This window comes from Ochotona princeps, chromosome 1 (genome assembly GCF_030435755.1).
Source record: "Ochotona princeps isolate mOchPri1 chromosome 1, mOchPri1.hap1, whole genome shotgun sequence".
Lineage (NCBI taxonomy): Eukaryota > Metazoa > Chordata > Mammalia > Lagomorpha > Ochotonidae > Ochotona > Ochotona princeps.
In genome coordinates, this window is record NC_080832.1 from 52,931,217 (window position 1) to 52,948,398 (window position 17,182).

Below are 17,182 nucleotides of genomic sequence, written 5' to 3' on the forward strand. Positions count from 1 at the left end.
AAGCACACCACCCCAGTCCAGTTACTCGAAGTAGCTCTCAGTTCAATGTTCATTGTTGAAAAATACCATTCCCTCCAACTCTCCTATCTTCAGCTAAAATCTTTAAACAAACAAAAAAGACAAAGAAAGAAAGAAAGAAAGAAAGAAAAAAGCTAGTTTTCCAAAAGACCCACCCAAGCATAGTTAATTCTAGATTCCTACTCCCATTTCTAGTATTTGAATATTCACAATACCTGCTGCTTGGAACACTGGAACTTTCTGATTTCACACTTTCAACAAAGTTGAGAATTGCCTTGACTAGAAGTTTCCAATTCCTTCTTTTCAACGTCTAATTGCACAGAAAGCAACTCTTATTTTTCACCAGAGTGGTAACATGAAATCACACTATGGTTCTGCTAGGCAGAGCAGAGCTGTAGGGTTGCTATAGCAACACTTATACACTCACCATGGATAGTCCCAGTCCCCAGTCCAAGGAAGCAATCTGCCGCTCCACCCCCATCCCCCCAGGAGTCAAAGGCCCTGACAAGCCGGAAGTGTCTCAGCACAGATATATTTTTAGTTCAGTAGCTCTGATGAAGCAATAAGACACCAATTTTTCTATTACCTCTCAGTGCTGAATGTCACCTCGATGAGTAGAACAGACTCCAAGCCAAGCTGCCAGATATGACTGCATCTTTCTGCACCATAACAGCACTGTGTTCTTTGACCCCTCCTATCTGAAACCCGGCCAAGCTAGTTTCCCTCTAGGCACAGAGAAAATAAAAAGCAAAAACCCAAATAAACTTAGGCTTTTGTTTTCAGGCTTTCATGCTTACAAACTTGCATTCTACTTTATGTATGTAAATATATATATGCATATTATATATACACACAATATATATATATATACTATGTATATTTACCACCCAAATTCAAATATAAATATATATATATGACCTATTTACTTTTATTGGATAGATTAGATCAGATCTATGGAAATAACAGACAGAAAGATTTTCTGTCTGCTGGTTTACTCGACAAAGGGCTGCAACGGGCAGATGTGAGCCAATCCAAAGCCAGGAACCTGGTCTCCCACATGGGTGCAGGGTCCCAAGGCTTTGGGCCATCCACTACTCATTTCCCAGGTCACAAGCAAGGAGATGTAAAGGAAGTGGAGCATCTGGGATACAAATTGGTACCCATATGGGATTCCAGCACTTGCAAAGTGAAGATTTAGCCATTGAACTATTGTTCCAGGTCCCATTTATTGAGTTTTACTGAGTGTTTTGCTGGGTGATTGCACATACTATTTCATTTTCTCATCACAACAACTGTGGGGAGTAGGGATTAGTAAACACTCAACAAATGAGAAATGTGAGGCTTCAACAAGTTCTGACTTGTCCAAGTTACTTCAGGGGGAGTTTGACTGAACTTATTTTTTTTTTCCATTTTAGAAAGACTTATTTATTTGAAAGGCAGGATTATGAGGGGCAGGATGGGGGAAGGAAAAAGAAGAAGAAGGGAGGGAGAGAGAGAAAGTCTTCTATCCTGATTCATTCCCCCATGTGGCTGTATATCAAAGGATGGGTCAGGCTGAAGCTAGAAGCTTCATTCAGGTCTCCTGCATGAGTGCAGAGGTCCAAACACTTAGGCCATCTTCTGCTGCTTTCCCAGATGCATTAGCAGACAGCTGAATCAGAAATGGAGCAGCAGGGACTTGAACTGGTGCACACATGGGATGCTGGTACTGCAGGTCACAGCTTTACTCGCTGTGCCAAAATACTGACCTCTGAGCTCATCTCTTAACTTTTTGTCTACTGTACTACATTTTATAAGAAAATTCTTCCTTCTTCATTATTTTACCATACATTTTCACAAGCAATGACTTTATTCATAATCCACATATATTCGTAATCCACATATATTCGTAATCCACATGCCATCTTCTGAGTAGGTACAGAAACACAGGGCTGCATTACGGTCCAGATGGGTGTTTTTAACTTTAAACTATTAAACTCACATCCTTGAAGAGCAGAGGCAAAGTAGGAACATAGGCAGAGGCATACAAGTGACTTCAGGTGAAGATGGCTGTGGGACCTCTTCAAATCTGAGTTGCTAAAGGGAGGAGGTAGGGACCTGAAAATGAGCCAAGGGCACACATTCCATTACAGCCAGAGAAAAACTTGATCTCTGCCACTAAGGACTTTCAAGGACCAGTTTCAGTTCCAGTCTGCCCCTCTTTTGACCAGGGCACCTCTTCTCACCATTGGCATGAATGAGGGTTTTCCTGCCCAGAAGGTCCATAATTACCCACTTTCTCCTACACACACTTTCTGGGAATTTCCTGGGAAAACAGCAAAAAAAAAAAAAAAAAAAAAAAAAAAAAAGGAAAAGAAAAAAGAAAGAAAGGAAGAAAAAAAAAGATTGTCTTCAAAAACTTGCTCTTCTTAGCTTCCCGGGATCCAGACCTAAAAATTCCCTCATACTTGTAATCTGAACTTCATCTGTCCCACACTGCCCCCATCCCCACCCCAACCCACCCTCAAGTATGAATTCAGACGACTTGGTAAATGGGCACCTCCACCTCTGGCCCTTGGGAATCCCCGTCTCTTCAACAGCTCCCTGAACTCAGAGCTCCCTCCCTGCTATTCCACCTTCTGTCTGTCCTCTATTTCTGCTTCAGCGAGCTCCACTTCTCCAGTTGCCCAAGATTCGAGCGAGAAACCAATGGTTCAAAAGGCTTGTGCTAGTTTCCAAAGGCTTCTGGAAAGACAGGCCAACATGTATAAAGTCATTACAAAGTATGCATATACAAGGAAATCTATGACATTGATGATTTTAAAACATAAAAACATACCACACTGTCCTGATTTTTTGCTAGACGAGGTAATCAAATGCCCAACATACTTTCATGATTAAAAAGGCCACTTTGGTGGATCCTAAAAAATTCACATTCTCAATTTGTATTGACAAATGTGATATACAATGCCAAAATTACAGGTCATCAAAAATTATAAAGCAGTAAAATAAAATAGATCACTGATGTTAAAGAACATCTACATCTGTAAAAGAAAATGAGAATAACAGAGAAAAATTTCTGCAACTGAGTTACTATCACCTAAAAAAATTTATTTGTAATTGTATAAAAGCTGGGTCAAAGGGATCTTCAACAAAACTGAAGAATTATTGAGTTTCTCTTTTTCTAAGAGAAACATTTCACAGCTTTAAAGCAAGCATCAGCAAAGTTAAAAAGACAAAGACCTTGATGTACATTTCACATTGGTCTGTAAAGTTATGAGCCTACTAATGAAAACTCAGAATAGACTGTATCCCAAATTTAACAGATTTTTTAAACGTATGATATTTCTTAGATTCTAGCTTAAGATATCTTCAAGGAGGACTTTCTTTTTTTAACATGATGAGGTTAGGGGTCTTAGCCAAAAAAATAAAAACCTAATCATTTATTATTTGGGCCTCCTATTTCATTAAGGCATTAATTTTAAAGCACTGCAACTTCATGTCTTATAAGAGGCTAGAAACAATTCAAAAGTTCACAAAGGTATTATTAAATTAAAACCACTTTAGACAATTCAAGAGCCCACTGACACAGTTCATCTAAGGTGACAGTTTTGCTATTGTGCTACTGTTCCCACATGATATCATCTTTCCTCAATTTCACTTGAACATTATGAACTCGTACTGGATGAAAGTGGCTGTTTTTTTGAGAAGAGCTAGCTTCATTCACACATTTTCTGGGGCTGTTTTTTATGTTCTTTGATCTGTTAGGTTGGTGGTATTCTTCTCGCTGAGTGCCTGGAGCTGTTCTCATCTTTGAGTTTTGAACTTTTTGCTGCAGCTTATGAACCTGGAGAGAGAGAAAAAAAATTCTAACATTTTAGTTAGAAATACACTAAAAAGCAGGCCCTAAAATGTAAGGCTTGGATTGAGGGTTTAAAGATTACCTTAAATTTAAAAGTTCAACTCAGTAAGCTTTTATTTATTGAGCACCTATTATAGGCATAACACTATGCCTAGTTTATAACAGCCCTTGTTTTTAGGAAGCTTGATATTATCATTGGCCACAGCAGAGAGCTACCTGATATGACATGAAGGTTCCTAGAAAGGACTTCTCTCTGCCTTCTGCTCTAGTGGTGTAGCCATGTTGCAGGTTCAACCTACAGAGCCACTGTCTTTGAATAAAATATTCTAATCCAGGATTCTTCTGTTCAAATGCTACAACTGATAGGCCATTCACAATTATTTAGACTTCACACCCAAGAACAGAAGCCTCTCCATTCCCATCACTCACTAGAGCTAGCTAGGTACACATCTCCAAGGCACAGCAAGGCACAGCTTGTTTTGGGAAGGATTGGCAGTGGTTTCAAGAATAAGGTACCATTGAAGAGCCAGGTTTATGGGTGCTAGAAATGAAAAATCTGCTAATACAAGGGGGCATCATTAATTCATTAGAGGAGAGAAGGCAAAAGAAGGCTCAAAGAATAACTAGAAGGCTGCTAATAAAATTATCCCATCTCACAATTTCCCAGCCATTACTAAAAACAGCATTTATCATTGTTGCTTCTTTTACTTTACACTCTTTCACAGTCATGTAGGAGACTCATGATACTCCAAGCAGATATCTAGTTATGCTCTATTTAACAGCCTGAGTGATGCTTTTCTATCTTTTTACCTGCTGAGTATAAGAACCTCATGTTTGGGAGGTCACATGGAGACACAACACCGCAGCCAGCTGTACTATCTTTTTATTGTCATCTTTTACTAAAGTTTTCTTACACTGTCTTGATGCTTCCTCAGTTTGAAAATTTGTTCTCTTTTAATTTCCATTTTCTTGACTAAATGCTCTAGTTCACATTCTATGTCACCATAGACTGAGTGGCTTTCAGTGTCCTTCATTTGTCTCAGAAGTTCTTGGTGCTCCCTAGGAAACAAAAACAAATTTCAAACATTTTGACAGTTTGCTGCATAAGTCTTAGCCATACTAAAAATTGTGCCTAAACATAAATTTTACTGAGTTAAATAATAATCTTAAAAAAACCAATCGCCTTCCTCAGGATTATATAATTAAATATATGGTAAATGTGATCAGGTTCTTGTGACTTGAGATTAGATACATTTAGACTTAAGACAATCTGCCAAACAACTTTTAAAAAAAATATGAATTGGGACTGACACGGTAGCCTAGTGGCTAAAGTCCTCACCTTGAATGTGCTGGGATCCTTATGGGTCATGGTTCTAATCCTGGCAGCCCTGCTACACATCCAGCTCCCTGCTTGTGGCCTGGGAAAGCAGTTGAGAATGGCCCAAAGCCTTGGAATCCTGCCCCTGCAATGGGAGACCAGGAAGATGCTCCTGGCTCCTGACTTCAGATATGCTGAGTACTGGCTGTCACAGCTACTTGGGGAGTGAATCAGTGGACAGAAGATTCTTCCTCTCTGTATCTCCTCTCTGTATCTCCTCCTCTCTGTATATCTGCTTTCCAATAAAAATAAATCTTAAAAAAATCTGAATTCTTGATGCCCATAGTGACATGCTGTAAAATGCTCTGATGTCCTTAGCTAGAGGCACTAAAGGATCCTTCAGTTCCAATTCTGGAATTATTGCTGAAGAATTTTTGGAAGAGTTCCTTGGCCAGAAGTATATGTCTATGAGACTTCTAGGTTTGGAATGAGCCGTCTCAATGAAATAGTGTCAAAAGAACTAGTTATATCTTCCAGAGGTCTTAGCTGAAGCAGTTGTAGCCAAATTGTATCATTCGGGAACCTCTTTTGAATATGTATTTAAACAAGAGGCATAATCTAATGTATCCCATCCAGAGTCTTCCTTACTACAGATGTTGCATTTAACAATAACATTCTAAAAAAATGAAAGAACTTTTCTTAGGAAAGCTTTTGTGAATTATAATTTAAGTTCACCAGACCATGTTTATTAGAATGATAGTAATTTTTTTTTTTTTTAAATTATTGGAAAGCCGGATATATAGAGAGGAGGAGAGACAGAGAGGAAGATCTTCCATCCGAAGTTTCACTCCCCAAGTGAGCCGCAACGGGCCGGTACGTGCCAATCCGATGCCGGGACCAGGAACCTCTTCTGGGTCTCCCACGCGGGTGCAGGGTCCCAAAGCTTTGGGCCGTCCTCGGCTGCTTTCCCAGGCCACAAGCAGGGAGCTGGATGGGAAGTGGAACTGCCGGGATTAGAACTGGCGCCCATATGGGATCCCAGGGCTTTCAAGGCGAGGACTTTAGCCGCTAGGCCACGCCGCCGGGCCCATGATAGTAGTATTTGCTTGTCGGTCCTGATCCTGAGAAAACAGAAACTCTTTAGATTAGAAAAGCAGTAATTATATACATTTGAAAACTTAGTATGAATAAAAATCAGTGACAATAAATTTGTAGACAAAAATAAAATAAGCACAAAAGACTTAAAAAGTAAGACTTTAAGATTCTAAATGGCACTGTTCTCTCAGGACTGAGAGGAAAATCTAAATTGCTTGCTAATTCTGCTAAAGAATAAAAAATACTTACACACACATTTGGTCCAGCTCATCTTGCATTGCCATCAAAAGTTCAGACAAATTGTCACACATGGAAATAGACTTTGCTGAGTCAGAAGCGAAAGCTTTACACGAGGATGTTTTCCTAGCAGGCTTGCACCAACGTCCCCCATGCTCAGCGACCTCAGAAGGTGTCTGTAGAACCGGCGGCCTACGCTGCTGCACCGTGCGCAGCACACTGTGCACACCTGCATGTGCAGAACTGCCTGCGCTGGCAGGCTTACGGGAAAAAGAAAAGAGCTGAGAATTTTCAATGACGGGTGCTATTTAAACGGTACTTACAAAAAGCAGGATTTTTTTTTTCAACAATTATCTTATTGTTTTCCACTTACCTTTTCAGTCTCAAAAGGCAGTGCACCAAACTTTGAATAAGTCAGGTTAGGGGATACTCTCTTCAGACATTTAGCTTTCTAAAGATTGGCAGGTGGAAAAAGTCAACAAAAATTATTTTAGAATATGTTTATGAACTCAAAACTCACTGTAAACAAAAAGTACAATTTGCAAACAGGCAACACACAGATATTTCACTGAAAAAGACATGGCAAATAAACATGAAAAGGTATCTTTTAGCAAAAAACAAGTCAAAATTATGAATGTAGGGGTTGGGATTAAGCTGTGGCTTGGAATGCCTCTTTTGCATATCAGAATACTGATTGAATCCTAGCTCTTCCAGTTCTGATCCAGCTCCCTGCTAACTTGGCCTGGTAGACAGTATGTGATGGGTCAGGTGCTTGGGTCCCTACCACAAATGTGGAGAGATCCAAAGAGAGCCCCGGGATCCAGCTTTTGCACTGAAGAACCTGGCTGTTCTGGGCATTTGGTGAAGCACTGGTTCAAACACTTTTCTCGCTCTTCCTTCCTCTCCCTCTCCCTCTTTCCTCTCCATTCCCCTCCGTCCTCTCACTATTTTAAGTAGATAGAAACAAATAAAATGCATTAATATTGAAAAGATCCAAAACAGAAAACAGATTTGATACCAAATGTCGGTAAGGATGCAAACTGGATCACTCATACTGTTGGTGGGAATATTAAATGGCACAGAATTGGACGATAGTTTTGGAGCACAGTTTGACAGCTCAGTATAATACTAAGCATGTCCTTATCACATGACCCAGCCACTCTACCCTTTAGCATGTATCCCAAGGAAATGAAAACTCAGTTAACACAAAACCTTAATACAAAAACATCCTTGAAGAAATAATGCTACTGTATGATCCTTGTCACAGAAGAAGTTATAAGGAAACAAAACTTTCGAAGAGATGAAAATAAAAACAAAAATATTGGCCCAGGCGCGATAGCATAGCTGCTAAAGTCCTCGCCTTGAATGCACCGGATCCCATACGGGCACCGGTTCTAATCCCAGCAGTCCTGCTTCCTACCCAGCTCCCTGCTTGTGGCCTGGGAGGGCAGTTGAGGATGGCCTAAAGCCTTGGGTTTCTGCACCCATGTTGGAGACCTAGAAGAAGTTCCTGGCACCTGGCTTCAGATTGGCTGAGCTCCAGGCGTTGCGGTCACTTGGGTAATGAACCATTGGATGGAAGAGCTTCCTCTCTGTCTCTCCTCCTCCCTGTATATCTGACTTCGCAATACAAATAAAATAAATCTTAAAAAATATATATCAAAACCCATGACACTTAGCAAAAGCAGTATTAGAGGGACATCCATAACATCAGATGCTTACAAAAAATAAAAATATCTCAAATAAATTATCTAATAATGCATCTTAAGGACTCATTAAAAAAGAAAATATGAATAGGAGACAAGAAATGATAAAATCATGGCAAAAATGAACGAAATTAAGACTACACTATAACTATAAATTACAAGAAGAAAGAGACATTCTTTAAGAAGATGAGTGAAATAGACTTCTACCCAGACTAGCAAAGAAAAGCAAGATAGAAAAAGCAAGTAAAATTAGAGAAGGAAAAGAAAACATTCTAAGAAACTAGTTAGGTGATCTCTTCTTGCTGAATTAAGATAATTTCTTCAGCAACACAATGGTCAGTCAGTATCATGTTATTTAACTTCAACTTGCAAATTTTCTGTTTTTCTTCCTGTTGATTTAACTATGTAATAATATAGGGGGAAATTAGGGGAAGAGTTCGGGGAGGAGAAATCTCAGAGCCTATTGAACTGTATCTTTTTTATTATTTTTTTATTGTTCTATTTCTATTTTATAATATTTTATAAAATATTTTAAAATGTTATAAATATTTAAAATATTATAAATATTTAAAATATTATGAATATTTAAATATTATAAATATTTAAAATATTTTAATTTTACGCTACAATTCCATAGGCTCTGGGATTTCCCTTACCCCCTCCAAGTTCCCTCCCCGCAGCTGATTCCCCCATATTATTACAATAGGATAGTCCTTCATAAGCAGTCGTAAGTCCATCATTCTGCTATTTATGTGTATCCTGACATTGCGGATACAGACAGTGGCAGACAGTCCAGAATCCTACTGTCAAGACATAGCCAACAGTTTAACTGGGAGTCCATCTCTGATTTAGAATTAGAGATGCACACTGTGTTGTATCCTCACATTTGGATAGGATAGTTCTATTACACAGTTACCATATATTCCCTTAAATGAAAAGCCATGAAACAAAATCAACAACAGGAATAAAGTTAAAAAAATTTACAACATCATGGAGTTAAATAACATGCTACTGGATAACCAATGTGTTGATGAAAAAATAAAACAGAAAACAAAATCCTTCTTGGGGAAAATGGTGCTCTGTATGATCGATAAGGCAGTGAAGAATCTGATAAGAGAAAGAAACTATTTTGAAGGAAGGAAAGTAAAAAACCAAAAGTATCAAAACCCATGGATTGCAGCAAAAACAGTATTGAAAGGGGTCTTGATCTCATATTTTGCATGAAGGCTGCCTTTTATTGCAGACAGCATATGGTATTTGTCCTCTGGGATTGGCTTATTTCATTGAGCATAATGGTCTCCAGTTGGGACCATTGGTCGGAAAATGTAGAATTTCATTCTTTTTAATGGCTGAGTAGTGTTCCATGGAGTAGATGTACTACAGTTTCTTTAACCACTCCTTTTTGGACGGGTGTCTGGGTTGTTTCCATGTTTTCGCTATTGCAGATTGTGCTGCTGTAAACATAGGATAACAGATCCCTTTCTCATATGCAGATTTAATTTCATTTGGATATATTCCTAGGAGGGGGATACCTGGGTCAAATAGCAATAAAGAAAAGCTGAAAGACTTCACCTCCTCCAGATCTGCCATACAAATGATGCTTAAAGGTGTTCTCCTGATAGAGAAATGGAAAAGCTTCTACTAAAACCAATGGCAAATGCAGAGAACATCCCAGTAAAATGACAAAAGACTAAATAAAACAATGAACAAACCCATTGCTAAAATGACTGGACCAAACTGCCACCTATCCATATTAACCCTGAATGTCAACCAAATATCATAGATTAGTGGACTGGACCAAAAAACAAAACTCATCTATCTGTTACCTAACAGAAAGACATCTCACCAAAAAAATATCAGCGGAAACTGAAAGGAAAAGGATGGAAAAACATATTCCAGGCTAATGGTAATGAAAATGAGCAGATAGAGCCATTCTTTTATCAGATAATATAAAATTTGATGTGAAAAACATTAAAAGATGAAGCAGGACACCACATAATGATCAAAGGATCCATCCACCAAGAAGAGATAACCATAACAAATGTATGCGCCCCAAGTGCAAAGGCACCTAGCTATGTGCAACAAATATTGATGAATTTAAGTTGAGAAATCGACTTGAATACAATAATAGTGTGGGATCTTAAGTAACCCATTAACATCAATGGACAGATTGATGAGACTGAAAATTAGCAAGGAAACAACAGAACTCACCTAGACACTAGAACAGATGAACTTAGTTGATATGGTATCTACCAAACCTTTCATCCTACAGAGAATACACTTTTTTTTCATCATTTTATAGAACTTTCCACAAAACAAGTCTCAACAAATTTTAAAAAATCAAAATTATACCATGCTCAGACCATCAGAGTGAAACTAGAGAACAGTAAGTCAAAACACCCAGTAAGAGATTGAAATACCTAGAGATTATATAACATGCTACTAAATGAGCAACGAGTTAAAGAGGAAATTTAAAAATTGCTTGAAACAAATGAAGGCATCAACACAACATATCAGACTTATATGACACAATCAAGGCAGTGTTAAGAGGAAAGTTCATCTCTATGTTAAGAAATTAGAAAACTACTAAGCAGTAAGCCAACCTTACAGTTGAAGGAGCTAAAAAAACAACAGCAAAGCAATCCCAAGATTAGTAGGAAAAAAAATAACCAAAATAAGGGAAGAAATAAACCAAATAGAGACCAAAAGAATAACACATAAGATAATGAATCAATGAATCAGTTCTTTGAGAAAATCAACAAAATACATTCCCCACTGGCCCAACTAATCAGAAAAAGGAGAAGATATGATAAACAGCATCAGAGATGACAAAGGAAATATAGCAACAGATTTTCTGGACATACATAGAATTATTAGGAACCATTAAAAACAATATATGCCAACAAATCAAAAGATCTAGAAGAAATTGATACATTTTTGAACACATACAATCCCACCAAATTTAATCATGAGGCTATTAATCTAAACAGACCTATAACATGGAGTGAAATCAAATCAGCAACTAAAGCCCTTTCAACAAAGAAAAGCCCTGGTTGTATTTTAAAAATAGAAAAAAAATCCGTATATACAGATGCTCATAGCAGCTTTATTTCTAAGAACTATAAATGGAAATAACCCAAATATCCTTCAAAAGGGGAACAGTAAAACTGTGATATATCTATAACATGAAATTCTATGTGGAAATAAAAGGAATATATTGACTCAAGTAACAACTTGGATGATATACTATGTAACTGCACTTATCTAATATTTCTGAAATAACTATAGAGATGGTAAGCAGATTAGAGGTTGCCAGACAGCAGGAAGGCAGACATGTTGTAACAGAGATTGCATAAAGGGGTCTTACAATAGTGGAATACTTGTATATCTTGACTGTTAGATGAATCTACATGTGATAACTCTATAAAGCTATCATGCTGCTGTCAGTTACCACCCAGAATTACAGCTCTGATTCTGCTTTATTTTTTTTTAATTAATTTATTTATTAATTTCATTGCATTATGTGACACTTTTTTTATGCACTGGAATTCCCCGCCCCCCGCGGATTGCTCCACCTTGTTGCATTTCCATAGTTCAAATTCAGTTGAGATTCTTTCATTGGAGGTTTTGATCAATCATAAAGTCCAGCATCTTATTGTCCTGGTGAGTTCAATGGCTTCTTGGTGAGACCATCTCTGGTCTGAAGGTAGAACCAGCAGAGTATCTTCCCAATCAAGTAAAAAACCCAACATAATATTTACAACCATTTACAACATTATGGCATTAATTGGCGTGGTATTGATTAACCAATATGTTACTAGGGAAATGCAGGTTCTCGACCGAAACCTGTGACTTCCTCATAGACATATCAATTTTGGTTTATATTCAACCATGTTCCATATACCTTAAAATGGCTATAGATTGCTATTCAGCTGTCTCTTGTCTATTTCAATGTTAGTATTTAGCATTTTATAGCATTGAAGCATGATTTTGCTAAACCTGGTTGTTATTCGGGTAGTCTAACTCTATCACTTTAACAGGACCAATGTCAACAGTTTAGGTGAACGTTTTTGGGAGGGGTGTGCACAGAAATCTTTATCACCCCAGAGAGGAGTAACTGATCTTTGTGTCCCACCCAGTGAGTTATAAGTGCATCCCGGCTGGCCGCTTCCTGTCTGTTTCTAAGCATTCCTAGTTGTTCTCTATCTATCTATTCTAGTTTGTTTGTTCATATGTTTGTTTGTTATGAGGGGTTTCTAGAGCAATCCTGATGGTCCTTACAAAAGAGGGTGGGGACCCAAAGTTGGAAGCAGGCAAGGGCCAGAGAAAGCTCCTCTCCCTAGTTCCGAAGGAAGTTTACTGTTCTTCTGTTTCTGCGGACTGCTCAGGGATCCTGGTTGTCGTTCTGATGACCCTGGATCCTGCAAGGCAGGAATTGGGCTTCTTCCATCCCACGCTGTAGGTCCAAATGGGGATGGGTGACCTCAAGTTCTTGGCCTCTGAAGGCACTCCTTTTCCCCCGTGGTCTCCTTGGCAGTAGGTGGTCGTACTGAAAGTCCTTGGTGAGGCTCCAGGAGTCTTCAGGGTTGGGATACAAGCCTCCTCCTGTCCCCCTGCTCCACTCTGGGCTCCCCCACTGCTCTATGCGTATGACCTCCTGTTAAGAGGTTGTTAGGATTGCTCCTGATTTCCCCCACATGTCTTTGTAGTTTTGCTATTGTCTAATGCTGACTCGAGTCTGCTGTCTATGAGTTACCAGTTATGATCCTGATGGGTTATCCTTCACCCATCTTCCTCACACCTACTGGGGTGGTGTAAGATTTCTCTGCTCTCCCTTCCCATTTCCAAGTATCATAGGGCCTTACAAGTTTATTAGGTTTTACATTTCTTAATGTAGATCATAAGCAATCTGACTCATATCAATTGTTGGTTCATTAGTTACTTCACAATGTCTTATTGCATGAGATACAGGCTGTTTGGGGCTGAAATAATATTACTGTTTTCTGGATTGACATCAGTTCATAACAGCCACATCAATCACAACAACAACAACAACATCAACAACAGAGTATAGCACCCTGATAAAATAATGTGCCTCTGAGTAACCAACACATGCTTAATTAAAAGGAAACACAGAAGTCTTTTGGGAAAAATGATGCCATCGTCTGCTTCATGAGCACGTGATGAATTCCGGAGGGAGGTGGTAGCACTTGAGCCTGGGAAATAGACAGGGACCCCTCACTGCCTTGCGGCAGTGGTCCTGGCATGCTGGGTCCTCGTTCTCAGGTCCGGCCTGGCTGGGCTGCTCCCCCAGGGCTGCCCCTAGCCCTGGGGGGCAGCCAGCTGTCCCCAGGTCAGCAAGGTTCCGGTCCCTCCCCCCAATTCTGCTTTATTCTTAGAAACCTTCAATGGTTCCCAGCTGCTTTTAGGATATAAGTTAAAATTTTTTACACAGTAGTGAAGGCCAGCCACAATCTTTCTTTTTCATTCAGTCATTCAACTGAATGGCAGAAAATAAAGAGGGAATGAGAGAAAGGAAGGAAGGAAGAGAAAGGAGGGAGAGAGTGAGAGGCAGGCAGAGAGAGAGAGAGAGAGAGAGAGAGAGAGAGAGAGAGAGAGAGAGAAAGAGAGAGAGAAAGAGAGAGAGAGAGAGAGAGAGAAAGAGAGAGAGAGAGAGAGAGAGAGAGAGAGAGAGAGAGAGAGAGAGAGAGAGATCTCCCATCTGCTGGTTCACTTTCCAAATGCCTTTGACAGCTATGAGATAGAAACTCAACCTAGGTCTCCCACAGGGGTGACAGGGATCCAAGCATACCAGCTATTGCCCTGCTGCCTCCCAGGATGCTTATTAGCAGGAAGCTAGAATGGGAAGTGTAGCCAGCACTCAATTTCATTTATACTTCATACACATAACATGAATATAATTTTATACAGCTGCATTTGACTGTGAAGTGCTACATGAGGGCATTCTATGAAATTTTCCAGTTTCAGCATATTGTCAACACTGACAAGGTTCTGAATTTGGAAGCATTCTGGATTTGGGATTATCTAGTTAGGGAGTTCACCCTGTAACTCACTCTGTCAATCCTTTTTAATCCTCCAAGCCTGTCTTTAAGGCTGCTTCTTGCATCACCGTTAACATTTCCCTTCACCTGTAAAGTATCATAGTACTTTGTCCATATACTGTTAAGCTTTCACTATATTGTCTTACATTTGTATATTTACCTATTTCTCATAAAATCCAGAACTATTCATCTCTTCTTCACGTACCAGTCTATGTACATGTAGATACAGGCACAGGAATGGGTGTTTGCTTCTGTTGTTACAGACACTAGCCTCCCACACCTGAATGTCTAGGTTTGAGTCTGGCCCTGTTCTCACTGTTCCTCCTTTTAGCTTCCTGCCAGTGCACATTCTGGAAGGTAGCAGAGGACAACTCAAGTGCTGGGGCTCTGCTACCATCTTGGAGAGCTGGACTGAGCTCCCAATTTCCAGCTTTGCCCTAGGTCAGTTTTTGCTGTTTCAAGCATCTGGGGAGGTGAACTAGAGGATTAGAGCTCTCTCTGCTCTCTGATCGCCTCTGTCTGACTCTCAAATAAAACAAAACAAGAGTTGATTGAACTATGTCTAGAATATGGAGAAAGATAAGCTGAACAGGTCACAGCGTCTATTTAAAATATGATCCTACACTGACAATGCTCCTTTTATCTCTAAAGACAGACATTATTTGTAGACTTGGGATTCAAAATATGTACTTTTATGAAGGGATCTTAGTCTGTTTAATTTCTCTCTTGTCTTTCAGCAACGACCTTTTTAAGTTTCTTTCACTCCTTAACCTTCCCTCTTTACTTTCACATTTTTTATAATAAGCAAGTACATTAAAAAAAAATTCCACTAACTCATCAGAATGCTATAAAGTTAAAATAAAAAAATAAAAAGAACTCAAACTCAGTGTTTGTTCCACTTGAAAATCACTTTGCAGCTTCTTTCTCTCTCTCATTTGCAATGAGGAATTTTTTAAATCATTACATGTATAAAACTCTTAAAAACTGGAGAAACAGCATGACAACCAGGGCCAAGCCAGCTGAAGTCAGAACCAAGAACTCCACTCAAATTTCCCACATGGATGGAAGGGAACTTACTACTTCTCCATTGTCTGCTGCCTTCCCTAGCACATCAGAGCAAAGCTGGATGGGAGACAGTGTAGCTGGACTTGAACCAGCACTCCTATACGGGAAGGAGGCATCCCAAGCAGCTGCTTAAGCCACTGTACCACCAAGTCTACCTTAGTCATTGGACTAAGTAAGTATTAAGCAACTCTTTTTGTTGTAAAAGAGTAACCACAGTAAAGTAGAACTCTCTCTCCATTATTACATTCACAAGATAATTACACAGTAGTACTAAAAAAAAAATCTCAGATAGTACCCCTGGCTCCCATAAATACTTACTACTTGCATATTGAATAAAGTAATAATGGCCATCAAAACATAATTACAAAATCATATGACTACAAGGGATTAAAATCTTTCTGGGACCACTAAATATAACAAAAAAGTTTATTTAATGCATTTAAACATTTGAGGATACTTCAAAAAGTTTATGGAAAATGACATTTTTGATCATCATTTATATGTATGGGTTTCAGTATTTTTTGTACTAAAACAAACATATTTTGATTCTATTTTCCATGAACTTTTAGGAAGATTCCCTAATATCTAAAACATCAGTTCATCCAAACAAAGTACTGCTCAATTTATAAAGTATTAACTCTCCAAATTTTACTTAGGTAAATGGAAAGGACATGAGAATAGAAAGAACAAATAATAATAAACTCCCTAAGTAAATGACTTTGTACTCCTGTGACTTCAGAAAGCTGTTAAAAGAGACAAAATCCTTTTCTAATTGTTCCTGTGTTACAGAAGACCATTTTCAAGATCTACTGTGTTATCAGCATCCATTGTGTTTTTGAGCACTTCTTAAATAAAATAAATATATTCTGTAAGTCTGAAAGCAGGGAAATGTTTGCTTTCTGTTAGATCAAAAGACAGGCCTACATCCATTACATGCTCATTTTTGCTTTGCTTGTCAACAAAATGGGGACTACGTTTTGTGCATGACTGTTCTTACTCTTTAGTCTAGGTTCTATGCAATTTTCTGTTTCTATATTCCAAACCAACATGGCTTCCCTCATTTCACAGCATTACTGCATGCCTACTAATATAAATCTCTTCAAGACTTGTCTGGAAATGGGTAGTAATACATATTAAAAGGGTAAGTAAATAAGAATTAGTAAGTAGGAAAGTTATGTTTGGGGAAAAGTTTATATGCATACTTTTGATGATTTCTTCTTTTCCTTGGAGGTTTTTGGATTAGAAACTGAAGACATTAAAATTTTACTGATTTCAAGTCCGGTTTGAAGCTATAATATTAAACAAAAGAAATTTAAAAGTTGATTTATAGCAAGTTTCCTCAAAAATATTTAAATGAGAGATCAGGTCTAATTTTATAAATATAAAAATGCTTTTTGAGGAAAGAAAATTACAAGTACGATTTGTATGTGTATGAGTCATTAAGTCTACTGGTAATGGCAATCACTGCCTCTTTATAAGACAGCATGACTTCTTTAATATATGCATAAATCTACCAAGCTGAAAACAAACTAGCATAGGGGTTCTTTCAATGGAAAATATATGGTTCTGTCAAGATTTCCAAAGACTTCCTGGCAGTGCATTCAAAGATAAAATAACGTATTGACTGACTCAGAATTTTATTACTAGAGCAGAAAGTGACAAAACTAACAACCCAGGAAGCAGAGGTTACATTCCAGATTACAGGCTTTGGTTAATGAGAACAAAGTGCAATAAAACATGCGGCATCATAATCACCTCGGAAGCCTTGTCTTGAAATAACTTTCGATGATGTTCTTCCTCCTTAAGTTTTTCCTCTAGCTGCTTAATCTTGTCCTGCAAA

The 17,182-nt window shown here is 38.5% G+C and overlaps 1 protein-coding gene across 4 annotated transcripts in view; it reads right to left on the reverse strand.

The window, feature by feature from the left end:
- Positions 1–1,890: 1,890 nt before the first annotated feature.
- Positions 1,891–17,182, reverse strand: part of CEP57L1 (centrosomal protein 57 like 1) — a 64,571-nt gene continuing 49,279 nt past the window's right edge. The window contains exons 6-13 of one of the 4 annotated variants that reach the window (XR_009244890.1): positions 17,098–17,175; positions 16,545–16,631; positions 6,883–6,960; positions 6,522–6,769; positions 4,774–4,918; positions 2,837–3,844; positions 2,634–2,742; positions 1,891–2,323 (exon numbers count right to left, since the gene is read on the reverse strand). Coding sequence is in view for 3 of the 4 variants with exons in the window: in XM_058660022.1 (XP_058516005.1) it covers positions 2,659–2,742; positions 3,680–3,844; positions 4,774–4,918; positions 6,522–6,769; positions 6,883–6,960; positions 16,545–16,631; positions 17,098–17,175 (885 nt within the window). In the remaining variant the exon portion in view is untranslated. The other 3 variants (XM_058660022.1, XM_058660034.1, XM_058660029.1) reach the window with 3 other exon arrangements.